Source organism: Hyaena hyaena, unplaced genomic scaffold (assembly GCF_003009895.1).
Source record: "Hyaena hyaena isolate Hyena2069 unplaced genomic scaffold, ASM300989v1 scaffold_302, whole genome shotgun sequence".
Taxonomy (NCBI): domain Eukaryota; kingdom Metazoa; phylum Chordata; class Mammalia; order Carnivora; family Hyaenidae; genus Hyaena; species Hyaena hyaena.
Window position 1 is genome coordinate 849,351 of NW_024080936.1, and position 25,662 is coordinate 875,012.

General features: G+C 65.8%; 3 protein-coding genes across 7 annotated transcripts; 1 reads left to right on the plus strand and 2 right to left on the minus strand.

Moving 5' to 3' along the window:
- Positions 1–1,254: 1,254 nt before the first annotated feature.
- On the minus strand, positions 1,255–7,373 carry PCSK4 (proprotein convertase subtilisin/kexin type 4). 4 transcript variants are annotated; one of them, XM_039248117.1, is made up of 15 exons: positions 7,144–7,372; positions 6,797–6,901; positions 5,349–5,441; positions 5,145–5,237; positions 4,984–5,060; positions 4,808–4,896; positions 4,398–4,570; positions 4,102–4,314; positions 3,639–3,739; positions 3,456–3,559; positions 3,270–3,387; positions 2,871–3,089; positions 2,583–2,707; positions 2,192–2,314; positions 1,255–2,054 (listed from the first exon to the last, which is right to left on the minus strand). In XM_039248117.1, the coding sequence occupies exons 1-15, from the start codon at positions 7,336–7,338 to the stop codon at positions 1,603–1,605; spliced, it is 2,280 nt and encodes a 759-aa protein (XP_039104048.1). In that variant the 5' UTR covers positions 7,339–7,372; the 3' UTR covers positions 1,255–1,602. The 4 variants fall into 4 exon arrangements, with proteins under 4 accessions (XP_039104048.1, XP_039104046.1, XP_039104049.1 ...); XM_039248115.1 differs by having other exon boundaries at positions 5,145–5,273; XM_039248119.1 differs by having other exon boundaries at positions 1,882–2,054; positions 2,241–2,314; positions 5,145–5,273; positions 7,144–7,373.
- An 858-nt stretch (positions 7,374–8,231) lies between these two features.
- Positions 8,232–12,165, plus strand: REEP6 (receptor accessory protein 6). 2 transcript variants are annotated; one of them, XM_039247965.1, is made up of 6 exons: positions 8,232–8,436; positions 10,912–11,005; positions 11,163–11,301; positions 11,505–11,673; positions 11,836–11,898; positions 12,040–12,165. In XM_039247965.1, the coding sequence occupies exons 1-6, from the start codon at positions 8,322–8,324 to the stop codon at positions 12,075–12,077; spliced, it is 618 nt and encodes a 205-aa protein (XP_039103896.1). In that variant the 5' UTR covers positions 8,232–8,321; the 3' UTR covers positions 12,078–12,165. The 2 variants fall into 2 exon arrangements, with proteins under 2 accessions (XP_039103896.1, XP_039103897.1); XM_039247966.1 differs by lacking the exon at positions 11,836–11,898 and having other exon boundaries at positions 8,234–8,436.
- Positions 12,166–17,696: 5,531 nt separating this feature from the next.
- Positions 17,697–23,339, minus strand: ADAMTSL5 (ADAMTS like 5). Its single transcript, XM_039248122.1, has 12 exons — positions 23,148–23,339; positions 22,687–22,769; positions 22,506–22,597; positions 22,209–22,269; positions 21,951–22,059; positions 20,502–20,629; positions 19,916–20,027; positions 19,482–19,568; positions 19,190–19,353; positions 18,865–19,063; positions 18,719–18,790; positions 17,697–18,412 (listed from the first exon to the last, which is right to left on the minus strand). Exons 1-12 carry the CDS (start codon positions 23,197–23,199, stop codon positions 18,111–18,113), a joined length of 1,461 nt encoding a protein of 486 aa, XP_039104053.1. The 5' UTR covers positions 23,200–23,339; the 3' UTR covers positions 17,697–18,110.
- Positions 23,340–25,662: the final 2,323 nt, after the last annotated feature.

The window sequence follows — 25,662 nt, forward strand, 5'->3', positions numbered from 1 at the left end:
CATCACCATAGTCTAATTCCAGAACTGTCCATCATCCCAGAGGAAACTTGGCTCCCATTAGCCATCAACCCCCAACCAGCCCCCGGCCCCCACAAGCCCCATCCCATCGTGGGTGAGCCTGTTCTGGATGTTTCACACACATGGACTCACACCCGGTGTGGCCTCTCGTGTCTGGTTCCCTCCCTGAGCGTCGTGTGTTCAGGGTCTGTCCGCAGGGCGGCGGGTGTGGGGGCGCCTCACTCCCGCTTGTGGCCGAATGATGTGTCTGTGTGTGGTGGACACGTTGTTTGACCTCATCCCTTGATGGGCATCTGGGTTGTTCCCATCTTTGGCAGTTGTGACTCGTGCTGCTGAGAATACCCCTGTAAAGGTTTTGTGCAGGTCCATGCTCTTCTTTCTCTGGGTACATACCTGGGAGCGGAATTGCTGGGTCACACGGTAACTCTGATCACCGGTTTACAGAACTTCTGGTTTCCCACAGTGTCTGCCCCAGGCTGGCACATTTTGGGTGCTTGCTGTGTGCCGCATGGGAAAACGACCTCTCTTGATCTTCCGTTGGGTGACGCAGGTGCAAGACTTATGTTGCACAGATGAGGCCACCAAAACTCCAAGGAGGCGGCCAAGCAGCCCTGGACACATGGCCCGGGCCCAGCAGGTGCTCAGACACGCGCGCACACTCACAGCAGCAGGACTCGCAAGGCACGGGACATAGAAACCGCCCAACTACGCATCGATGGAAGAACGGACGACGCACTGTGCATCCACTCGGCCGCGAGCAGGAGCACGTCGCCCACACCCGCCGCCCCGAGGACGGACCCAGAACGTATGTGAAATGTCCCGAACAGGAAAATCCAGCTTGGGGGCAAGTGAAAGCAACATACCTCCAGCCCATAATCCCCTCGGCTTCCTCGAGACGCCCAGGGAGCAGAGTAACCACAGTTACTACAAACTCACAGACCTGTGTGTGGCCGCGGAACAGCGGCTCGAGGAGCCATTTGGGAACCACGCGCTTCTTAGTTCTCAGCGTCAACACATCCCAACGGGGGAGGTAAACGTAGGAGGAGCTAGGAAGGCAGTACGCCAGCCTGGGAGCCCCCACCTCACTCCTGTCCACCCCAGACACGTGTGCCCTGGCTGCCCCTTTTCCTTTGTGGGCCACTGAGTCCTCCAGGAGAAGACAGTCTGCAAGCGGGGCACCAGGGAACCCCCAAGCGTGCCGTGGGGACGGGGCCCTGCTCCTGCCCCAAAGGAGACCGCAGACTTGGCACCTCCTATTCAACCTTTATTTGCAAAGCGTGGTGCCCGAGACTCTGGATGCTGTCATCCGTTCCCCCTGCCCCTCCCCCCACTTCCGGGGCTGGGAAGGGCCTCCGCCCCAGCCCACCCCACTCCCGTCCCAAACTGTGCGGCTAGACTCCTCTCTCTCTTTCACCTGGACCTGCCAATTTCGGATCCGGGACTCCAGCAGGCCGCCCCTGGCCTGAGGGCCCCGGTGCTCAGCCAGGCCCTCCTGGGGGGGCAGCCCCACGTACCCTGAGCCCAGGCTGGAGCAGAGGAGGACGGCGGTGCCTGCCCGGGCACACGGCTACGGCTGCCCCCCAGTCACGTATCTCTAGGCCCCGGCCAGCAGCAGGGCCCGGGGTGGTGGCGAGGTGACCCCCACAGCGGTGGGCAGCCTACAGCGAGGACGCTGCAGAGTAAGGGGCTCCCGAAGGCCAGGGCCAGGAGGGCCAGTTCCACGGGCTGGACCCGGCCAGGGTGGCAGCTGGGGTGGGCGACCGCGGTGGGCTGGGGGAGGCTGCTGGGAGGGACAGGTCCTGAGCAGGAGCCCCGACTCTCGTCCAGCGTGTAGGACGGGGGGCAGGCAGTGCAGCTGAGCGGGGAGCTGCTGAGGCAGGGGTAGCAGGAGGCGAGGCAGCTCGGGCAGACGCGCAGGGCGGGAGCAGCCGTGCGCCCAGGCCCAGCGGTCACTGCCTGCCGGCTGTGGCTGAAGCACCTTGGCGGGCAGCTGGAGAGGCAGGGGTGGCCCAGGACACAGGCGAGGCCGTGGCATTCTGCACGGGGGACATGTGCATTGGAGCGTGAGGCCGAGACCCGCCACCCTGTGCGCCCTCCCGCCCTGGGCCGCACACGCACACCAGCCGCCGCTGCCGCCCCCCAGGGAGCAGGCCGTGCCGCGTCGGGCACTCACCCTGGCACAGCCCCTCCGTGTCCCGCTGCACACACGCGCTGCTGGTCACCTGGGGGCCCGGGGGCCGCGCGGTCATGTCCTCGGCCGTCCCGTATAGCAGCAGCGTGTAGCGGTACAGCGTCCCTGGGCAGGGGTCGTAGTGGGCACGGGGGAGAAGAGGAGAGGCTGTTGGCAGCCTGGTCCCACCTTTCTGGTCTCCTGGCCCCCACCGCCCCCCACCCCAAGCTGGAGTCCCAGACGCTGATGGCCCCAGGCTGAACCCCCACCGAGCGCCCACAGCCAGCGTCTACTATTCTCCGAAGACACCGCGGGGTCTCTGAGGGAGCCCCCAGGAGCCCCTGCGCAGCGGGGTGACCCGGGCCCGAGGCCCCAGCCTGTGTGTGCCTCTCACCCGTGTTGAAATAGTTGCCCTTGTTTTCTAGGCCCAGCGTCCACAGGCCCTGCGGGTCCTCATCCCAGAAGTGGGTGGACATGAAGATCCAGTTGTTGTAGCCTTGGCCGCTGACGTCCAAGGGTCTGGGGCGGAAGGCAGGGTGGGCGGGGGTGGAGGGAGGGCCAAGCGCGGGCTGCGGGGGGCGGGGCGTCGGGCATCTGGCCTGAGCAGACCCAGACCCACCCCGACCCCACGGGGCTCCCCCCACCTGGGGAAGGCAGGAGTCCCGGCGCCCCACTCCCGCACCTGATGGCCACGAGCGTGGAGCGGGTGCCCATGGGGCTGGTGAGCGAGATCTCCAGGTCCCCGCGGCGGCTGTAGGACAGCGAGAGCTGGGCCTGCACGTGCTCCAGGGAGCGGATGCGGTTGGCACGGCCAGCGCACGCCGACACGTTCCTCCTCACTTCCGTCAAGGGCAAGATGGGGCTGGGGGCGGCGGGGGCCGCGAGCGCCCCTTCTGCGGGCCTGCGGGGGGAGACGGAGGGGCCAGCGGCGGGGTCGAGGCTCACGTCGCGGAGCCCACCCTCTCGTTTTATATGTGGGGAAAGCGAGGCGTCTGTCACCCCCTCCCCCGTGGTGAGGACGCGCGTGGGGCGAGGAGGGGCGGGCACGGGGTGGGGTGGGGCGGCCGAGGAGGGTGCTCACGTGGGGGTGTGTACAATCTGAATGACGCATTTCTTCTGGGGCTGCGTGGGCAGCCACGTGCGAGCCATGTCCACCAGCAGCCTGGCATCCAACAGCCCGTAGCCGTAGTGGTGGCTCACTGTGTGGAGGGCGGTGTCACTCGCCCTGGGGGCGTGGCACCCCCACCTCTCCCCGGCCCTGCCTCACCTTGGCGCCCCACGCCGTTGGCCCTCCAGTCCTCGGCCTGGAGCTGCGCCGGCCTGGACGCCCGGACCACCAGGTGCTGCATGTCCCTCCACGTCAAGAAGGGGCTGGGGGCAGGCGAGGGGGGTGAGCTGAGGCCGTGCTGGAGGGGGGGGCGCAGGAAGCGGGGGCCCCTCCCTCACCTACTTGGCCTCCAGAGCGAGGGCGATGATGCCCGCAGCCAGCGGTGCCGACGCCGAGGTGCCTGTGTGCTCATCGGTGCAGCGGTGGTGCAGGTCTGTGGTGACCTGGGGGGGCGGGGGGGGGGCTGGGGGTCCTGGCACACGGAAGAGCCAGCCTTTGTTCAAAACCCACCCTGGACTTCAAGAAGGTGCCACAGAGCCACCGCCAGGAACAGGGCCCGGAGCGCCCCCCAGGCCACAGAGCAGGGGAGACTGCCCGCCGGGAGGGCAGGAGGGTGGGTGAAAGGGTGACGACCTGGGGCCCGGTCCGGGGCCCCCCCTGGGTTCCAGGTGCCCCAGGGCAGCCCTGGGAGGAGAGAAAGGCGGAGGAGGGGACGGGCAGGGAGGGCAGGCGTGGAGGGGGAAGACGGCAGGGGTGGGGGGAAGGGGGGACAAGCACAGATGGGGGCGGGGCGGGCGGCGCTCACGATCTGCGGGTCGGCGGCCACGCCGCTGCTGTAGGTGGTGGTGAGCGTGGAGGCGCAGGCCTCGCTGTACCAGGGCACGCGGCCCTCGCGGGTGGTGCTGCCCACCGAGAGCGTGTGCACGCTGTTGGTGTAGCCGTCACAGTTGCAGTTGTCGGAGTGCAGGCCGCCGTTGCCTGACGCCCAGATGAAGAGCGTGCCCAGCCCGCCACGGCCCTGCACACAGGGGCGGGGGACCGCATGGGGGCGTCGGTCTCAAGGGCGGGCCCAGGCCCCCCGAGGCCCCGGGATGCGCTCACCTTGGTCACGCCGCGCCGGAAGGCCTCGCGGGTGAGGATACCCGGGCCGTCCACCGTGCGGCCGTCGTCCTCGGGGCCCCAGCTGGCGCTGTAGATGTGGATGTGCTGCGGCTGCAGGCTCAGCGACTGGGCCTCGATGATGTCCGTGATGGTGCCGTCCAGCATGCGCACGCCTGCACGGGAGGGGGGGGGCATCCAGCCTCTGCGGCAGCCCCGCCGCGCCCTCCCTGCCAGGCCCCCCCTGGAGCGGGGGCGTCCGCGTGGGGCTCCGCTCCCCCCCACCCCCGAGCTTGGGCCCTGCATCCCCCAAAGCTGCCCGCCGTGGTCTGTCCGCTAGCTCTCCCTGGCGCTCCTGGGCGCCCACGTCACCCCTCCGGCCGCCGTCTGTCCTGGGAGCCGGGCCCTGATACCTCCAATCCGGGCGTTGTAGGCAACACCTGCTCCACAGAAGCCGTTGTTTGCCACTGCGGCCACTTCCCCGGCACAGCGGGTCCCGTGCCTGCTCCAAGGCAGAGAGGGGAGCCAGTGCCGGCCCCTCCGGCTCCCCACAGGGCGCTGCCCGCACGCCCGCGGGACGCCGGCTCACCGGTTCTCATCACTGGGGCTGTACCGCGGCTGGGGGTCTGGGTCATAGTCATTGAAGTCGTAGCTGGCCAGGGGGTCCTGGGGATGAGCGGGCACATGAGGGATGGGGGCAGCCCATGGGAGCTGGGGCAGCCCGCACCCCCCGGGTCCCCGCGGTCTCACGTAGTTGGCCCAGAGGTCCGGGTGGTCCTTCTCGATGCCGTCGTCCAGGACAGACACCACGATGCCCCGGCCCGACAGGCCCTGGCTCCACACCTGCAGGACATTCAGGTCGGGCTGCACCTTGTTGTTCTGTGTGGGGGAGGGGGCTGCGGTCAGCGGGGCTCTGGCCCGGCCTGGCCCCGCCACCCGGCCCGGCCCGCTCACCATGTACCACTGCTTGGGGAACCAGGGGTCCGTGGGCACCGCCACCGAGCGCTTCACCCGCCGCCGCAGCGTCTGCTGCTCGAACCACTGCACCTGGAGGCAGACGCGCACGGCAGGAGGCCGCAGCCCCGAAGCCGCAGCCACCAGCGCTCTCACGCCCACGCAGCGTGGAGAGCCCTGGCCCCCAAGCCTTTCCCACCAATTCCCGGCCAAGGAATTGCTTCCAGGGTCTGCGCGGGCCTCCTCCCCAGCTCCACGGAGGGGCGACGCCCGGTGGGGCCGTGGCCGGGGTGCGATGTGTGTCTGGGTCATCCACCCTGTCCTGGGGCCACTGCGGTGTGGGACAGGGCCCGGGACCTCGTGTTTGCTGAGGCTGCTCTTTGCGGCCCCCGTGTGCGTGCGGCTTCGCCTTCGGCGGGGACCAAGGCCCTCAGGGCCCACTGACAACGCAGCCACTGCTCTTGGGGTCCAGCCCTGACCCTTCCCCAGTCCATGTTCTAGATCCTTCTGCCCACGCCGCACCCCTCGCAAAACATGCCTGGATGGCCACACCTGCCCCCGGCCTCCAGTGCTGCCCTCCTCTCCAGGGCCCACAAAGCCCTGCCTGGCTGGCCCCCACCAGCCTCCCTCCGCTGGAGGCACAACGGCTGCCTCACCCCAGGGCCTTGGCACATAGCCCCTCTGCCTGCCCCAGGCTGTTCTTCTTCAGACCTTTCTGCCCTTCCTTCCCCCTTGCTGATCTCCCACTCCCTGAACCAGCTCACGTGCCCTCAGCTCCACCCCAGCGATGGGGTGACTGTCTCCAGACTTGGAAGCTGGCCCCGATTCCTCTCTGTCGCACGCATCCCACCCACTGGCAAGCTCTGGCTTCTCTCGTGCAAACCACACCTCAGACTGGCAACTTCTCTCCGTCCCCAGTGCTCGCAGGGAGTTTCAAGCTACCAAGCCTGCTGCCTCCACGCTGATGAGCCCCCCAGCCCAGCCCAAACCGCATGGTGGCCTCCTGGGGCTCTGCAAGACCCCAGCCTCAAGTCCCCAGCTTGGCATCTAATGCCTTTTCCCAATCTGGCACCTCTCTGGCCGTCACAGCCTCCCTGGGTGACTGAAGGCAGGATCCCTACTGTGGAACCATTGTCTCGGTCACAAAAAGGACCAATTCCCTTCTCTCCATGCCGTGAACTGGAACGTTATCTGCTGTCTTTATGGAGTACGTGTGAACCCTGACCTTGCAGGGTGAGAGTGAGGAGGGCGGTGGGGGGCAGGCCCCCTGAAAAAGAAATGCTGACAGTGCACCAAGGCCTCGAGGAGAGCTCAGCACCCACAAATGACCGGTGTCATCCAGGTGACCTCCCTGGATGGTCCCCATGGTACAGACAGGGGGACCAAGTGGAAACCGAGACTCAGAGAGAGCGGGTGACGGGATAACAAGAGGTGGTGAGCAGGCTTACCTTGGGGTCTTTCTTCAGGCGCAGGCGATGGCCCCAGTGTGGGCTCAGGGACTGCTGAACCACGCCCCGGTGCCGCAGGTGGAAGTACTGCCCGTCAGGAAAGATCTGGGAACGCGGGGAAGCATCCGCCACGATGGCACCTGCCTCCCAGATGGAGTCCCCCAGGACAGAGGCCAACACCACTTGTTTGCATCCTCCCTCATCCAGGTGCCCAGGTGGGGGCTTCAGGTGCCGTCTAGGGGTCCCAGAATCCGAGGCTGGTCGAGGCAGGGGTGAGCCGGGTTCCCCCCAGTCTGCCGGAGCGTCGTCCAGCCCCTGCCCCTCCTGTCCCTTCGGGTGCCACTCACCTGCCCCAGGTAGACGAAGCCGAATTTGCGCGCCAGGCGCTCGGCCTCCCGGTAACCCTGGGACACCCGCACGGCCCAGCTGCTGACATAGATGGGGACCCGGGCCGAGGACCACCCCACAGGCAGGGGCCCAACGAGGGCCAGACCCAGAGCCAAGGCTAGGCGCAGCCAGAGCGCAGTCCAGGCGGGCCGCATGGCGGCGGGGGCGGGGCCGGGGCGGGGCCACCGAAAACCCCTCCCCCTGGCCAAACCGCCGAGTAGGCCCAAGCGCCCGCCCCGCCCCCGGGGCCATAGCAACCCTGAAAGGCTTCAATTCCCAGGGGGCCTTGCGGCTTTCACCCCGTTTCCCCCCCACCCCAGGAGCGCGAAGATCCGACCGAAGTTGGGGGGCGTTATGGGGGGACACACGCCCGCCCCGCAGATCCAAACCGTCTGGGGCCTCAGTCTCCCTCATTTGTACAGGGACCAAAGCTTCCGACCGGCGGGGAAGACAGGGTTCACGGCTGCTACACTTGGCCCCGCCCCTCTGTCCCCGCCCACTTGCCTGCGCACCCCTCCCCCTAGAATCAGCCCTGCCTCCTCCCCGGTCCAACCGGAATTGTTCTTCCGAGCAAGTCCCGCCTTCTCGACTTCACTCGGTCCCATTCCCCGCCTCCTCCGAGAGTCTGTCCCGCCTCCTTCACGGTCGACCCCGCCCCTCCTCCGTTCTCGCCAATCAGCTCTGGTCTTCCTCCAGGCCCTCCCGCCCGCTCCGGCCCCCCTCCCGGCACCGCCTCTCTCCTCCCCCTCCCAGCTCCACCCCCACAACGGCTCAGCCAATAATCCCCGGCCATGACCCCGCCCCTCCAATCAGCTACGTCCCACTCCTGCTCCACCAATCGGCGCCCTCGGCCTCCGCGCCCCGCCCTCGGCCCCCGGCTTCGCAGCGGGGGCTGCCGCGGGCTGCCAGAGGGCAATGCGGCGGGGGAGACGGGGCAGGCCCCACCTCCTTTGTCCGCCCTGCCCTCCCATTGGCCGGAGCGGGGGGCAGGGGGCGGAGACCATCATCTCGGGGGCGGAGACCATCTCGGGCGCGGAGCGGGGCTGCTCGCGCCGGGAAAAGGCAGCACGCGCGCCGCGGGGCGGGTGCGCGGGGCCGCGGTCGAGCTCGGGCTGCCAGGCCCCGGCCCGCCGGTGCCATGGACGGCCTGCGCCAGCGCATCGAGCACCTTCTGGAACAGAGGAACCTGGTCACCGAAGCGCTAGGGGCGCTCGAAGCCAAGACAGGTGTCGACAAGCGGTACTTGGCCGCGGGTGAGCCTTTCGGGGCGCTCGGGGCTGCTGTCCCATTTCGCCGACGGGCGCACTAAGGCCCTGGGGCAACCGGACCCCGGACCTGGCCCCTTGCGGCCAGCGGCTTCTGCGTGGTGCGGGCTCGGACGGCGGGGAGCACCCCACTGTCCACCAGGGAGACAGATCCTGGGGAGGGGTCGTGGACCAGGACTTTGAGTCTGCCCGCAGCCCCTCCCTTGGCCCCGCCCTGCGACCTGGGGCGAGTGTCACCCCCAGCATTACCTTCACTCCAGTCCTCAGGTCTGGAGACCGTTCACTGTCCCCTTCCCCGTGGTCCTGGGTGACTTCCAGGCCGAAGTCCGGTTCTTCCAGTTCCTCTGTCCCCTGGGGGAGGAGAGGGCCGGGGGTAAACGGCCAGTGCCCTGAGAGTCTTGCCACATCCCACGGGGACACCAGCCTGGGAGCAGGTGTAGAGGTGTTTCCGTCCCCCCCCCACCCAGTGCTCCAGGCCAGGAGGGGAAGGGTCACTCCCATCTCCCTTCCCCCCATCGTTCTACCAGCCCCTCCCCACGCGTGCCCTCTAGTCTCCCAGCCCTGCGTCTGAATAGTTGAGTTGGGTTGTTTGACAGCTGGGGTGGGGCTGGGCAGACACTGGATGGGGGACCGTAGGGCAGGGGCCAGCCACTCCTGACTGTCACCATTCCGGTCCCCCCTCCCCTTCCTCAGTGACCTTGGAGGCCACCTGCCACTCCCCGAAGCTGTCTAGCAAGCTTTCCTGAAGTGCTCCCTCCCCTCCTTTTCCGTGTCCCAGGCCCACCTGTTCTGCCACCTCTTCCAGGAAGGCCCCCTGGAACCAATCCCAGGAACACTTTGTTCAGATGTGGCGGGGGCTTTGGGTGATGACAGGGGCATATGTTTTGAGCACCTTGTGTGTGCAGATCCTGGGAGTCCACGATCCCCCCATTTCCCCCAGCCGGGGGTCCCTGTGGCCGGCAGAGAAGGCCCGCAGTTTATTCCTCCCAGGCCTCCAGCGCCCACCCCGTGTCAGCTCGGCCAGGACCCCGTCCCTGGGAGCAGGCCCCGACTTCTCTGCTGACGTTCCACATCCCTGGTACCCGTGGGCAGGAATTTGGGTCATAGAGCACTGGGGAGGGGCCCACCCGTGGCGGCTGGGAGGCACAGGGAGAAAACCGAGGCCCAGAGGGTCAGGGCCTTTGTGGAAGGCTGCCTCTGCCCCTCCCACCCCTGCCCTGTCTGGAGCATCCCTCCCTCCCTCCCCTTCCCCCCTCCCTGAGTACCATCTGTTGCTGATCTGTGGGCCTGTGCCCCCCCCCCCCAAATGTCCAAGGTCATCCTCCTGTTGCTGAGGCTGCAGGAATAGGGATTGAGGGAGAGGTGCTCCTCCCCAGCCAGCAAGTTCCCGGGGAGGGGTGACATTACCCCACCCCCTCGCCCAAATGTGGGAACTCTGGGGCCCCACATGCCCCAGATGATCACACCCCCAGCCCAGGTAACAACGGAGGAAACCCAGACCTCCTGGGCCCAGATGGGGGCCCCTTCCCTGCTCTGACCCCAGACCCTGGGGACAAAGACTGAGACAGGTGGAGGGAGGGGTGGGGGTGACTGCCCTTTGGTAGGAAAGTGACCCCTATCTCTGCAGATAACGGGAGGCTGTAAAATCTCCCAGGAGCCCAGGGGCTCTCTTCCTGGCTTTGGTCCCGCCTCCTCCCAGCTGCCCTTTGGTTCTGGCCGGTGAGTGAGACACAGCAGGGAAGCACAGACACATGCACACAAGAAGCACTTAATAAATGCAGCGTTTACCGCTCCCCACCTCCCCCAGCATGTGCTCTCTGGGCGCTGCCTCTGGGGCTGTTTCTACGCCCAGAAGGTGCTCGGAGGAGCTGTCTTCACTGAGTGGTGTCTAGCTATCCCCACGGCCTTCGGAGGCAGGGCCACTTCCACCCCATTGACTGATGGGGCAACTGAGGCTCCAAGCAGAGAGAGACGTGCTTGGTGTCACGCGGCCAGTGGAAAAGCAGAGGGCTCTCCTGGGTCTGGGAAACCCCACCGGGTTCAGGTGCCCCCACTGTAAGACAACAGCCCTCACCCACGCACCCCTGGGAATCGAGTCTTAATGACAGATCAAACAGCCTTACTTTTCGGTTTGCTCCTATTACCTTCAAATGCTGGGCTCGTGTCCCCAGCTTCCCCATAGGACGCGGAGTAAGGCAGTGACAATTGCAGATGGTCACCTATTCGTTCAGCAAATGTTTCTTGGGCGCCACTCTACCCATCAGGGCCCGGCCCCACCTGCCCTTGGGGAGCTCACAGTTTGAGGGTCGGGGGAGACCGGCTGCTAACTGGTCGCACGCACGAGACGCGGGCCCAGGGCCATCGCAGGTGTCACCAAGGTGCTGCGGGGGCGGCAGCCCTGTCCTGGAGGGTCCCTTTTAGGGGTGGCGAGAGCATGCGGCTGCCACGGCCTCTCTCCCCCAGGAGCCACCACTCTGCTAAGCCTGTATCTTCTCTTCGGCTTCGGGGCATCTCTACTGTGCAATGTCATCGGCTTTGTATACCCAGCGTATGCTTCGTGAGTGCCCGTGGCTGGGGGGAGGGTGCCCGTGGCTGGGGGGAGAGTGCCCGTGGCTGGGGGGTCCCAGCATATGCTTCGTGAGTGCCCGTGGCTGGGGGGAGGCGTGGGGGGGACGGACTTCCCCTGACTCTGCCCACCGCCCCTCCCCACCCAGAATCAAAGCTATCGAGAGCCCAAGCAAAGAAGACGACACTGTGTGGCTCACCTACTGGGTGGTGTACGGCCTGTTCGGACTGGCCGAGTTCTTCAGCGATCTACTCCTGTCCTGGTTCCCTTTCTACTACGCGGGCAAGGTGGGCGCCCCTGGGACGCGCACGGGACTGGGGGCTCCTGGGAGCAGGCAGGTGACCGGGAGGCTGGGGGTGGGAGGGGGAGACCCAGCCCCCTCTCTGAGGAAACAGCTCCCGCCCCTGGGGTGTCTGACGGAGGCCGGCCGGCCGGCGTCCGATGGGGGAGGCCCCACGGGCACAAGCGCTGACCCCACCCCGCCCCACAGTGCGCCTTCCTGTTGTTCTGCATGATGCCCGGACCCTGGAACGGGGCGCACATGCTGTATCACCGCGCCGTGCGGCCACTCTTCCTAAAGCACCACGAGGCGGTGGACAGCGTCGTGAGAGACCTCGGCGGGCGAGCCCTGGACGTGGCAGTGGGAATAACCCGGGACGGTGTGTGCCCTCGGGGGGCGGGGGCGGGGGTCTGTCCCGGGCTCTGTCTGTCTGTGCCCCCGCCCGCTGCCCCCCCCCCGCCCCTGCCCGGCCTCTGTCTGGCCTCCGTGTGGCTGCACCCCCTCACTGCCAGCCTCTCTCTCCTGTGCTCTCGGGAACCAGTCCTGCAGACCCTGGCCCGCGGCCGGGCGCTCGTGAGCCCCGGCGCCGCTCTTGGAGCTGAGCGTACGTACCCCCAGGCCCCGCGTGTGCCCGCAGCCGCGCCTGCAGAGGAGGGGGGCCGGCCCTGCCCCCGGCCGCCTTGCCCCCCGCGCCCCGCGGCCTCGGCGCCCAGCCTGCCTCACCCCTACGGCCGTCTCTTTGCAGCCCAAGCAAGCGTGACCCAGGTCCAGAAGGACAGGTGAGCTCGCCCAGCCGCCACCCAGACCTGCCGGCCGGCGAGCTCGGGGGCGCCTCACTCCCCAAGCCCAAGCCCCCCACGGACTCCTCGACCGGCTCCCCGGCTGAGCCGCCCACCGGCCCCCCGGGCCCGAGCAAGCCGGCCCCGGGGAGCTCCTCACAGACCACCTCGGGCCAGCCCCAGGGCCGGCTCCCGACGCGAGGGGGCTCCTCCGGCCAGCAGCGCCCACGGTCCTTCGTCACCTCCTCGGGCCAGCCCCCGCTGCATGCCCAGCCCTCGAGCCCCAAGAAGCACACCAGCACCTCCTCCAGCCAGGCCACCCCCGTCGCGCAGCCCCCCAGGGAGACCGCGGATGGGCCCGGGGAGCCGGGCCCAGAGGCCCCCAGGTCGGGCGAGCAGCCCGCCAGCAGCACCTCAGCGCCCGAGCTGCCTGCGTCCTGCCAGCCCGATCCCTCGGTGGAGTTCACGTCCGAGTCCACCACGGAGGTCATGTGCAGCTGGCCCCACCTGGGACGCAGGCTCCGCTGTCTGCAGCACTGCTGGCGGCTGAAGCACCTGGCCTGCTAGGGAGGCTCAATAAAAGCCCATCCGACCAACCAGCCCTGTCTGCCGAGTCCTTGGGGGGGGGGGGGTCTCCTGATCAGGAGCTGACGCCCTGCGGCCCCACTTCACAGATGAGGAGACTGAGGCCCGGAGAGGCACAGCCACCCACCTGAGGTCTTGCCAAGGGGCTGAGCAGGATCACAAAGGAGAACTCGAGAGAGACTTGGAGTCCAAGCCCTTTGTTTGGGAGGGGACCCCAGGAAAGGACAGAAGGGGGCGGGGATGTGCGTTGGCCCCGGGAGCTCTGGGCGCAGCGCCTGAGACAGCCTGCCCACCGACCCTGCTGGGGGGGCACAGTGTCCTCCCCTCCAGCCCGCAGCCCTGCAAGCTGAACGGGCCCAGGGCCACAGGGCGCCTCCAGCAAAGGCGAGGGGCTGGCAGTTGCTCTCCGGGAAACGGAGAAGGCCGAGGGCGGCGCTCACAGGGCCTCCTGCAGCTGGCGCCTGCCTTTCTGTGTTTTGCTTTGTTGTGTCTTTAGTTAGTTTCTTATTCTTCTTTTTTTAAAGTTTATTTATTTGAGAGAGAATCCCAAGCAGGCTCCCCGTTGTCAGCACAGAGCCTGACGCGGAGCTTGAAACATGAACAGAGAAATCATGACCTGAGCCAAAACCAAGAGGCGGACGCTTAACCGACTGAGCGCCCCCCCGCCCCTGGGCGCCTCTAGTCGGTTTATTTTTTGACACCAGCATGACCCTGATCGTAAAACCAGACAGAGGCACAGGAAGGAAGGTGACCAGCCCGTTGTGTGGACAGAGACGCGAAGAGTCCAAGCAGAAAGAGCAAACTCAATCCGACAGCGCGTTGCAAGAGAATAGAACACCCCCCTATTCGAGGTGGGGTCCCCGGAAGCTGGGGGACGGGGGGGGCTGAGCAAGGAGGTGGTCTCAGCTGGGGGACGGGACCCCGAGCGGGAAGTGCACCCCGGGGTTCCGCCCCAAGGGAGGCCTGTTGTCACCTGTATCTCTGGCCTGGAGTCTCAGCCCCGCCCAAGAGGGGGCGTAAGGTCGTGGCACGTCCGGCCCCGGGGCCCCCAGCGCCCAGCTCGGTCTGCCCCTTGCGCCCAGGAGCTGCTTCTCCAAGATCCCAGCTGATCACAACCCTGGGACCCACAGGAGGGGTGTCAGGATGAACGAGGCAGTTGCTCACGAGGCTCGTGACTCCGGGGTTCTCCACGGGAGGAATGCGGCCCCAGGGGTGCCACGTCCCACAGCCCCTTCCCTGCCCCAGCGGTCCCAGCTCGTCCGCAGCTGGTGGTGGCCACTGGTGCGCGACGGGCCCCATTCATTCATTTGATCGTTCAGCAACTATTGAGCACCCACTGTATGCCAGGCCCTGTTCCAACAGTCAAGGGTAGAGTAATGGCCCAGAGAGATAAAAATGTCTGCTCCTGAGGATTTGGGGAGGTGACAATCAGCATGATAAACGCATGTCAGAGGGAGGTGAGTGTTCTGGGGAAACATGCACGGGAAGGTGGGGTTTGGGGGCAGCAAGGTCAGGGTCGGTCAGAGAATGACCTGTCTTCGGGGTGAGATTTGAGTAGAGGCATGAAGAAGATAGGAAAGCCAGGTCAGAGGGTACGAGTCTTGTGAAAGCCAGGGCAAAAGTGGGCCAGGCAGAGAGAAGAGCATGTGCAAAGGTCCTGAGGTAGGACCATGCCCAGCAGGTTAGAGGAAGAGCGGGGTGGCCAGGGTGGCTGGAGCGAATGAGTGAGGGGGGGAGAGGAGGGGAGTCTGGGGCGAGCCTGAGCACGCGGGTTCCTGGAAGGCCTGGCGAGGACTTTGGGTTTTGCTCGGGGATGCAGGCTTTGCTGGGATCGAGAGGGGGATGGAGGGAGGGATGGAGGGGAGTCATTGATGAGCCCCCGTCCTGCTGAGAGGCCCACACGGGTGGTGGGAACAGGGATCTGGGAATCTGCCTTCCCACTGGTCCAGCTGTTTGAAGCATGTGTGGTGGCCGTAGTCGGGGAAGAGGTGGCAGTGCCGGGCTCGCTCCACCTGGCATTGCCCCCTGCCATCCAGGGGCAGCGACATCGGCTCTAGAGCTGTCCCTCCAAAGACGGCCCCCGGCCACCTGGGGTCAGCTCAGCACTCGGAACAAGGACGTTTCGCCCCAGACTTGCTTCGTTTTTCACTTACACATACAGAAAAGTGTAACCAGGGACTCAGAGGTAGTGATGTGACACGGCGGTGGCCGAGTCCTTCCCTGTCCGGCTCAGGAGCCGCCACGCGGTAGTTTCTGCGGGCTCGTGTGCACCATTCCACTGTCGATGGAGTGGTCTCCAGCTTGTGGTTATTGCGACTCAAGCTGCCAGGAACATTCTAGAACCGGCCTTCGGTGAGCAGCGTCTGGTTTGGGCATACGCCTGTCGGAGATTTTCGAGTGTCTCGAGGTGGCTGGAATGAATGACCGCACAGCAGGAGGCTTAAAACTACAGACGTTTATTCTGCCACATCTGGAGGCGGACGTGGCGGTCAGGGGTGGGGCAGGACCGGGCTCCCTCCCTCCGCAGGCTCCAGGCCAAGGCCCTGTCCACCTGTCCCAACTCCTGGCGGCCCGGGCGGCCCTGGGCTGTGGCCGCGCCCCTCAGTGCCTGCCTCCCTGGCCTCGTGGTGCCGCCTCTGTCCCCATCTCACCAGGACACTTGTCACCGCGTTTAGGGCCCAGATAATCCAGGATGTCTCATCTGGAGACTCTTAGTTGCATCTGAAAAAGGCCTTTTTGCCAAATAAGGTCCTAGTCACGGGTTCCGGAGGCGAGGACTTGGCTCTCTGCTCAGCCTGCCACTGTGCGCGTACCTTCATCTGCAGCGGACGTGGCCAAACCGTACCCCGAAGTGGTCCCGCCAGCGCCCCGTGTGACCCACAGGTAACCCTGGGGGCTGTAGGACGGCCCACGGGGTCTCAGCAGCAGTGGGGGCCCAAGTCCTCCGAGGGTGAGCCCTGGCTCAGGGTCAGGGAGAGAGAAGGGCGGGTCTGGGGCAGTAATGGGGGTGTGTGTGCAGAGAATTATGAATAGTAAGAAAAGCATCGGACCAGAACCAGCATTCTGCAGGGTTCTGGGGAAAACCCTGCGGCCACTGAGGAGACAATTGTTGCCGTTGTCACCCTGTTGCAGGACAGCAAGCTTCAAACCTGCATTCTTGTTCTTTTTAATTTTTTTTTTAACATTGATTCATTTTCTTTGAGAGACAAGACAGAGTGTGGGTGGGGGAGGGGCAGAGAGAGAGGGAGACACAGAATCCAAACCAGGCTCTAGGCTCCGAGCTGTCAGCACAGAGCCCGCGGGGCTCGAACTCCCAAAGGGCGAGATCATGACCACCCAGGCACCCCGCATTTGCGTTCATTACCGTTTAATAAACCACGTGGGTTCAGAGAAGCCGCAGCCACCACCCCAGGCACCGGCCAAGGGACCCCGCTGCAGGGAAGGTCCTGACTGTCCTCGCTCGTGGTCCCTCCCGGCGGCCACGTGGGGACACGGGGAGCCGGGGATGGTAGACAGGACGACACAGCCCTGGGGCCACCCCGTTTCTGTCGTTCTCTGTGGCCACCGGGGGGGTGTGTCCGTGCGCTGGATTTGAACGTCTGTAGATTCCGGTGGAACCTTCTCTCTTTCAATTGTTCAAGGTTTGTTTTTTTAAAGCTAGAGAGGAAATCAGGACCTCAAGGGACCGTCCGCTGCGACCGAACGTGATCAGCCCTGGAAACAACGTCCCCTCGCCGAGCGGAGGGCTGCTCAGGGGTCGCGGCCGCCAGGGCGCACCCGGCACCAGTCTCTCTCCGCCGGCGGGGCCGGCTGCTCGGGGGGCTCCGGGCGCGGCTGCCCCTCGGACCGCGCCCCTCCCAGTGCCCGGCGGCGCGCACACAGCGGCAGAGGCGGAGGGACAGCCTCGGGCAGGCCTGGCAGGCTCAGCGGGGCCTCGGGTGTGGGTGCCGGTGTGCGGAACCCAGAGTGTGGGGACAGGTGTTCTAGAGGAAGGCTAGCACCCCGAGAGAAGCGGGGTGGGGGGTGGGGAGCACGGGCAGGGCCCTCTGGGTGCAGGCAATGCCAGGTGCCACCAGGGGGCGCGCAGGACCCACGCCTCCCTCCGGGGGTTCTCCAGGTTCAGTACTTGCTGGGGCGGATGGGGTCAGGTCTGGGACCCGGAGGCACGGGAAGGAGTCAGAGGAATGCAGTTCCTGTGCTCAGAGCTGCGAGGGGCTGAAAGGGTACTTGCAGAAGGGGAAACTGACGCCCGGAGAGGGGCGGGGTGCGGCCACAGGTCACCTGCAAGGTCAGGCGCTGAGCCTGAGCCCCACAGTTGAGCATCCTGTGTCCCAGAGAAACACACAACCACGGATGGTACAGAAGATCAGACGGTCCCAAGTGACGGCATAAGCCGCCCCGTCCAGGGAGAGAAGGCGAACGGGCGGCCCTTCCAGAGTGTCCCAAGGGGAGGGTTTGGAGGACACCATCCAGGCACCTCCAATTCACACGTGGCCTAGGTCTGCCCTCCTGGCCCCAGAGACTGAAGAGGGGAACGTGTCCAGGAGCACACAGGAGGGCGGGAACGGGGGCCCCGGGCGGCATGGGACGCGTGTGGCCCCCAGGGGGTGGGGGGGCATCGGACCAGGGGGAGGAGGAGGGCTGGGGCGCCCGTGAGTGCGCGTGCGCACACCGCGACAGCGTGACCACGGGTCTGGCTACCAGCACGTCCTGGCATTTTGGCAGCGTGTGTTACTGGGGTGCCCTTGTCTTAACAGAGCTCGTTAAGGTTAAATAGGAAGAAACAAGGGATGGGCACCCTGCTAACAGTGGTGTTTGAAGAAACCCAGCTGGGCATCTGGCCAGCTCTGTCAGGGGAGGGTGCGATTCTTGTTCTCTGGGTTGTGGGTTCGGGCCCCACTTCGGGTATACAGATTATTTCAAAAATGGAAGGAAGGAAGGGAGGGAGAGAGGGAGGGAGGGAGGGAGGGAGGGAGGAAGGAAGGAAGGAAGGAAGGAAGGAAGGAAGGAAGGAAGGAAGGAAGGAAGGAAGGAAGAAAAAAGGAAAGAAAGACCCAGCTGGATTGTCCTTGAGCTTCCTGGTAGCCAGGGCAAGAGGGGAAGGTGCTATATCCCAAGGTCGTGTTACACACTCTTCCTTTGGGGCCGTGCTTGTTGTGACAGTGTCTCTAAGAAAGTGAGTGTGAGGCAAAGCGAATAAAAGCAGACACAAAGGTTCTAAGAATAAAACATCTGTGAGTTTCCTGGCAGCCAGAGTGAGAGAGGAAATAAGAGTCTCTTCAGTGCATCCTCACCAGTGCCTCCTGCTCATGACAGTGGATCTGACTGTGTGCAGGGACAGCTGAGCCTGTGTGACTGGCAGCCACATGGCTGCGGTGGAAGCCGCTGGGAGCCAGGGTGAGCCGGCAAATACGCCGAGTTTGAGCCCAGTCGAGCGTGTCTGGCTGGCGGCTCAGGCGGGGCAGTGCCGGGCAGCCAGGCGCACCCGGCTGTCCTCAGCAGGGCTCCACGTTCGGGCATAGCCGGCGTGGGGCAGCAGCAGCCGGTCCTGGGTGCCGTCAGGGCTGATGAGGCGCTGGGCCGCCAGCAGGTACTCGCGCTTCAGGTCAAGCCGCGGGCAGGGGCAGCGGCCCAGCGCCCACACGTACTCCAGGGCCCGCAGCGGCCAGCGGCTCTTGTAGATGAGCTGCACTTGAACCTCATAGCGCATCTCCTGCGCTTGTTGGAGGCGGCTCAGCACCCGGGCCCTGAACACTGTGGGCAGGAGGGTGCAGAGGCTGGCTGGACGCTCCGCCCTGGGCACCCTTCGCATGCACCCCAACACCAGAGAAAGGAACTGGGGTCAGATGGAACACTGGGGGGCCCTCAGGACTGGGGAGATGGGGCTGGGGTCAGGTGAGGACTGGGATCCACAAGGGGTCAAAGTTCAGATCAGGGCAAAGGGTCATATCAAGGAGGCCAATTAGGGTAAAGTCAGATTGCGGTCAGAGGTCAGCAGAACAGGGCTCAAGTTCAGGTCAGCTAGGAGCCAGGTAAGGGTTGGGGTTAAGAATGTCTCACCGAAGTCCCCGCCGCAATAGTGGAGCAGCCGGTGCGCGCGCCCTCGAGTGTCCGGGCAGGGTGGGCAGGGGTCTGTGGGGGGTCTTCGGTAAGGGGCGCAGGCCTCACCTCCCTGCCTGCTCCCACCCGGGCCGACCCCACCTCACCGGGGGCGGGGGGCGGGGTCCTCGGGGAAACGGTAGCTGGGACCGCGGGGGGCTCAGCGGGCTGTCGGTCCACCTCCCGAGGCTGCGGCTGCCGCAGGGACCAGCCCAGGGCCTGCGCCCGCTCCTGGAAGGGGCCGTAGCGCTCCCGAGGGAGCCAGAACTCGAACTCGATGCCGGGGTTGGGCTCCTGCAGGAGGACCTGGAGGGGTGTCGCAGCTAGGGAGCCGCGCTCGACCCGACGGCCCAGCTCCCCGCCTCCCTCCCGCGTCCGGTAACCCAGCCGCCCCTACATCTCCCAGCCGCCCCCTCAGAGGCTGGCCCGCACCTGCAAGAGCAGGTCGTGGGAGGTGGGCCCGGTCGCGCGCAGCATCTCCTCCGGCCCTGCAGCGCGGGTGTAGACCACACGGGTGCCTGCCGCCTCGTAGGTCCCGGGTGGGCTGACCGCCCAGTTCCCGTTGAGCACGTAGCGCCCGTCGCCCCCTATCAGCGCTGCAAGGGAAGGGTCAGCCCGGGCTGGGACCCGCCTCCCGCCCCAGCGTCCTCCTCCCCGGCTGCAGGCTCCCCGGCTAGATCCGAGGCGGCCCGCAGGGCGCCGCCCCCTTCGGGCCCCGCGATACCCAGGTGGTTGCGGCTCCGGTGGGCTACGCGGATGTGTCTGGCGCCCTCGGGGATCAGGGTCACGTTCCAGTACCCAGCGAAGGCACCTGCGCGGGAGAAAGGAGGGCGCTGGGGCCGAGTGGGAGGGCATTTGAGGGACGATTTGAGGATTAAATGAGAAACTACGGTAAGCAGGTTAGCCAGGGTCCTGGCACCCCGAAAACGCTCGGTAAACTTTGGGAGTTAAGATTATTCTCGATTAAGTGCAGCCGGGAAGAGTTAAAACCCCATCTGTTCTGGGAAGGCGGGACCATCTAGCAGGAACCAATCATAATGAAGAGACGGAGGGGGCTGGGCCAAGGACTGCCCAGTCAGCTCGGGACTTCGCTTCCGGGCCCGAGGCTCGTTAAAGGGCCCGCTCCGGGCAAGCGGGGACGACGGAGAGAGCGGTCACCGGAGTCACGGAACACGCGTTGCACGAAAAGGCACGACTCGTTGGCGCCGCCGCAGCGGCCGCAGTGGTCTTCGCGGGCGTCCGAGCCCAGCAAACCGTCACAGCCGGCGCTCTGCAGGGGCGGGGAGGACGAGCGCGGCTTCGCGGACGGCCCTCGCCTGGACCGCCCTGGGGGCGGGGCCGGGAAAAGGGGCGGGCTCTGCAGTGAGGGGGCGGAGTGGAGGCTGACGATGGGCGGGACATGGCGGGGGCGGGGCCGGGAAAAGGGGCGGGCTCTGCAGTGAGGGGGCGGAGTGGAGGCTGACGATGGGCGGGACATGGCGGGGGCGGGGCCGGGAAAAGGGGCGGGCTCTGCAGTGAGGGGCGGAGTGGAGGCTGACGATGGGCGGGACATGGCGGGGGCGGGGCCGGGGCCGGGAAAAGGGGCGGGCTCTGCAGTGAGGGGGTGGAGCGGAGGCTGACGATGGGCGGGACGTGGCGGGGGCGGGGCTTGTGGGCGGGGCTTAGGGAAAGGGGCGGGACTCGGGAGAGAAAGAAGTGGGGTCCGAGGTCAGGGGGGCTCGGGCGGGGCCCGGCGAGGCCTTACGAGGCAGCGGCCGGCCACGCAGAGCCGCTGGGCCCCCGGGCCGCAGGGGGTGCCGTCCAGGACGCGGCCGAAGGTGTGGTAGAAGGCGTGCCCCTCGGCCAGGCAGTGAAGGTCGCACTGGTTGGGCGCTGGGGAAGGAAGGAATTGATGGAGCATCGAGGACATCTGTCAGGGCTCCGGCCTCCTCCCCTCAGGCTCGTGAGGCCCGGAGACTCAGCCAAAACCACACTTGGAGGCTGTGCTAGAGCCAGGTTGGGACTTCAGGGGTGTCTGCCTTCAGCTTCCAGGACCCTCCGAGGCAAGTACCCCCAGCCCGCGTGTACGCATGCGTGCATTCATTCATTCCTGTTAAGCCCTAACATTAGGGAGTCCATTCTTCATACTTTCGTCCTGCAAATATTCACAGCGCACCTACTACTTTCCCACACCGTTCCGGGCTCTGGGGTACAGCTGTGGGTAGAAGTCACTCAGCACATGGGCCCTGCACCCAGCATGAGCCCAGTAAAAAGTGTTCAGTGCTGGGGCGCCCGGGTGGCTCAGTCGGTTACCCGTCTGACTTTGGCTCAGGTCATGATCTCGCGGATCCTGAGTTCGAGCCCTGTGTTGGGCTCTGTGCTATCAGCACAGAGCTGGCTGCGGATCCTCTGCCCCGCCCCCCTCTCTGCCCCCTCCTCCCTCTCTCTCTCTCAAAAATAAATAAACATTAGAAAAAAAGAATTAAAAAAAAAAGAAGTCTTCAGTAGTGACTGAATCCTGAGTAGCCCGGGTGTGTCACTGGGCCTCTCCCGGACTCAGTTTCCCAACTGCCTGCAGTGGGGCACACTGGGCAGTCTGACCGCAGGCTCAAGCTTACAGCCCTGATCTGAGCTCCTCCCGGCTCCCACTTCCCTGGCCAGGCTGGCAGACCCTGGCTGGCACAGAGCCCAAGCTGGCCTTGGAGGGCCTCTGCGGGGGTGGCATCGTGGCAAAATTTCTCTAATTCTTAGGGGGAAAAAAAAACCAAAAGACAAAAACCAAAAAACCCCATGAGGCTGATGGGTGGAATCTTCTCCACTCTCAGCTTTTCTTATCTGTGTCTCTTCCACTATGGTGTCTAAAGTTGTCTGTTTCCCTTAAATCTGGAGTCACACTGCCCCGGGCACACAGTTATATAACTTGCTATTTTCAGCTAAATGCGGCAGCAATTCCTGCTACTGGGGTAAGTTTGGGAACGGCTGGCCTCTGGAGACAGCTCCAGGCAGATCCTCAGGCTGGAGTTCAGTCCCGTGCAGAACACACCCTCTATCCTGTGCCGCCGCACACCTCACACTGCCTCCCCCCTCGCTTCAACTCCTACGCATCCTTCAAAGCCCCAGGGCTGGTGCTGCCCTCTTGCCAACCTCCAGTCGCTTTCTTTCTCAGCAACCCCTTCTCCCTGCCTCCTGCGGGTCAGGAGGGGAGGCTACTCACCACCGTAGAAGGGCACCCACTGGTAAGTCTTCTGGGTGCCCAGGACAGGGCGGCCATTGTAGAGGGCACACTGAAGGTCTCGGAAGGGAATGGCCCCTGGGGGACAGTCCTGAGGACAAAGATGCACAGGCCCGATGCTGGGAGAGCCCAGGGGAGCCCAGGGGAGCCTGGCAGGGAGGCAGGTATATTTGGGGGCACGAGGCGGGAACTGGAGGCTTCCAGGCACCCCTGGGGGCCCAGGGAGGTGACAGAACTTACCGGCAAATGGCAGAGGCGGTACTCGTGAGTGTCTCCCCAGCACGTCTCTAACCTGGGGAACCTACGGGGGACAAGGTGGCCAGAGTGAGGTCAGGACCCCCAGTGACCCTCTGCAGGGCTGGCCTGCCCACCCCTGGGCCCAGCCGCCCCCACCCACATTCCAGCTGGATCAGCGGGATTAAAAGGCACAGCATGTGTGGGCAGGCAGAGGGTGCGGCCAGCAGTGGGGCGGGCTGGCGGGAGAGGAGGGGCAGCACCCCCCTCCCACCCCACCCTGTAACCCCCCTCTCTGCTCACCAGACGCAGTGCCGGCTGCGCACAGAGACAGCCCGCCCGCAAGAGCTGGAACATCGGGTCCAGGAGCCCCAGGGGGTCCACTCACCTGGGCCCTACTTGGGGAGAGAGAGGCAGCGTCAGCCCCCACCCCCTGGCCAGGTCCCCACGCCCACTGGCTCCCTGGACTCACATCCCCCCTTACCTGAGCACTGCCCCCTAAACCACAGTTCAGGAGGGTCCACAGCAGAAGGAGGGGGTGGAGTGTTCGGGAGCAGACAGGGTGCTGCCGTGGGGGTGCCAGCAGGCCAGGGTCGGAACCCCAGCTCTGTGCCAGCTGGCTGTGTGATTTGGGGCAGTAATTTAACCTCTCTGGGCCACTGTTCTTGTCTCTGAAAAGAGGGGCAATAACAGAGACCCCGTTACAGGGAAGTCTGAGGGAGCTGTCAGATCAGATAAGAAAAGCAGGTGGCACACAGCCTGCTGATGGAGAGGGAGAGTCAAAGAATTATCTGCTTTTATTGCTACTGTTTGTTGTCTTATCATGTACACAGCAGGTGTTTAATTTGTGTCTTTTATGGAAGGAATCATTCCAGGATAGTGCACAGGTATGTCTAGTGTCGGGACCCCATCACCCCCCTCCCCACCGTCACCGTGTCTACCTTCCTGTGTGGCCGGGAGCCAGCCACTCCACATCCCCAGGTCTCAGTTTCCCCATCTGTACAATGGGGACCAGCTGGACTCAGTCCAGAGCTGTATGAGGGACTCTGCAGAAGGTGCGGCTGGTGGGGGCTGGCTCGGGGGCTGAGTCCCTGGCAGAAGCCCCCGCCTCCAGGGCCACCTTGGCTCCCAGGACCGTGGTGGCAGGGAGCCCTTTGACAGGGGATCACAGGCAGGATGACCCGGCCCCCGTCCAGCCGGTGCCCTGTGATCTCATGTGCAGGGTGTGGGCCCCACCAAGGGCCGCCTGCAGAGGAAAAGGAGCCACTGATGAGGGTGACGCAGGAAAGAGGGAGGAGGCATTGGGGAGTGAGAGGACCGGGGGGGGGTAGATTTGTCTCCCCGGGCCTCAGTTTCCCCATCTGTCAGAGCAAGGTGGAGGGAAGTAACCACCTCCTGAGTCCCTTCTCAGGCCAGGGCCAGGGCGCCTGAAAGTCAGCAGTGTCCGAAGAACGGAAAGAATGAGCCGGATTCCAGGGCACTGGTCCTGTCCCAGCGGACGCTCTGGACCCTCTCGAGCCTCAGTTTCCCTAGTTCTCAGCCCCCCGCCCCGGCTCCAACATTTGGATCTGGGGCATCAGGGGCTGGGAGGCATGGTGGTGCCAGGTGCTGAGAACCTTGGGGACCACTGGGCGGGTCCCCTCCTCTGCCCAGAGCTGTGTAGCGGACTGTATCTGAGCCTGGAGTCGCGCTCCCTGGGAGAGCTGGGAGGGGGAGCCCCCTCCCACCACCCGCGCTCGGCCGAGCCCCTGGGGTGGGAGTCCACAGACGGTGCTAGAAGCGCCATCTTTGGGCTCCCGGGGACCCCTCCCGGAGGAGCAAGACACACCTCGTTTCGGCTGCGCCCCTGACTGCAGGCGTGACCCCAGGGCAAGCCGCACCTCTAGGCCTCAGTTTCCCCACGAGGGAGCGGGGATGAGCTTTCTCCCACCCTGGGGCTTGCTGCCTGGCCAGCCCCTAACCGGACCGGGCCCGGGGACGGGGAGGAGACGCCGGCCGGGATTGTGGGGGGATAGGAAGAGGGACTTACCGGCTACGTAGAGCCCAGGCGGCAAGTCCTGGCTCCCCGGGCGGCCGCAGGACAGGCGGAAGCGGCGGGGCCGCGGGGAGGGGCGGGGGGAGCCAGGAGCAGCCCCTCCCACCCGGACTCCCGGGGCGCGCCCAGGCCGGGGTCCGCCGGGGTGGCAGCCGCGTGCGCCCTCGCGCGGCGGTTGCGCGCCTCGGCGCGGATCCGCGGCAGGGGACTGCCCGGCGCGGGCCCCAGACCCTCGGAGCCGCGGCCTGCTGTCCCCGAGTCCATACCCCGGTGACCTTGGAAAGCCCAGGGCGGGGAGCCGTGCGGGAACTGACCGCCCCTGCCCACCCCCCCACCCCGGGCTGCTATTCCGGGCGCCGCGCTCAGGGCCCGGGAATGTGCGAGGACCGAGGTGGCCTGAGCCGGAGCCGCTGTCGCGTTTCCACCGACGCCCAGACCGCGTCCCCGTCCCCGCAGGGGCTCGCATTCCCGGCCGGTGCCTCCCCCGCCCCTCCCCCTAACCCTCTCTCAGGGTGACCCTCCTCAGGAACCCGGGCCGGGTTGCAGTCCCGAGGCTCTCACCCCCAGAGCAGGGCCCCAGCGCGCAGGGAGAAGCTCAGCTCGAGGGGCGGGCGTGGGGCGCGGAGAGCCCCCTCCCAGCCCTGCTAGGAGCATTCCCGGCACCGCTGTCACCAGAGGACGGGCCGCACCCTGCCCTCTGCTCCCGGGGCTGAGCAGCTGACTTGGAGCCAGACCCTCTCGGCAGGGGCGCCCCCCATGACTTGTTTTCCGTCCAGGCTGTGGGACTGGCAAGGACAGGGCCCCCCTAAGGCTCCCCACCACCCCACCCTCTCCCTGCCCAGCGGGGGCCCTCTGCTCACCCCCTCCCCTGGCCCCTTGCCGCTGCCCAGGATGCTTCCTGACGGGCTTGAGGAGGTGGGGACACCAAGCTGATGATGAGCGGACTGCCCCCCCCCTCGCTGGGCAAGCCCGGGCTCGGCTTGATTGCCCCCTCCTCCTGGAAGCAGCTGTGGGGTGTCTGGCCCTAACCACAGGGACAGGGGGTGTCGGCCCAGCTCTGCCCACCAGCCTGGAGGAGCTCAGGGCAGGGCCGCTCAATGCCATTGTTCACACACCATTTACTGAGCACGTACTATGTGCAGGTAGAGCTGTGAATAACCCAGCTACCCAGGCGGCGGGAGGCAGCCCTGGAAGTGTGGAATCCTGCCTTTGAATCAGGACACTCAGGGGAAGTAGCCCAGGCCCCCTGCAGATGGGTTTGGGGGTCGGGGAGCCCCTCACGGAGGAGGTGATCACCAGGAGGAGGGGCAGTGTGCACAGAGCCCGAGGCTGGAACCAGAGACTAAGGGACAGTCAGGAGGGCAGGGCTGGGGGGGCTGGGGGGTGGAGACGAGGTCAGAGGGGGCCAAGGGGTGGAGGCCAAGG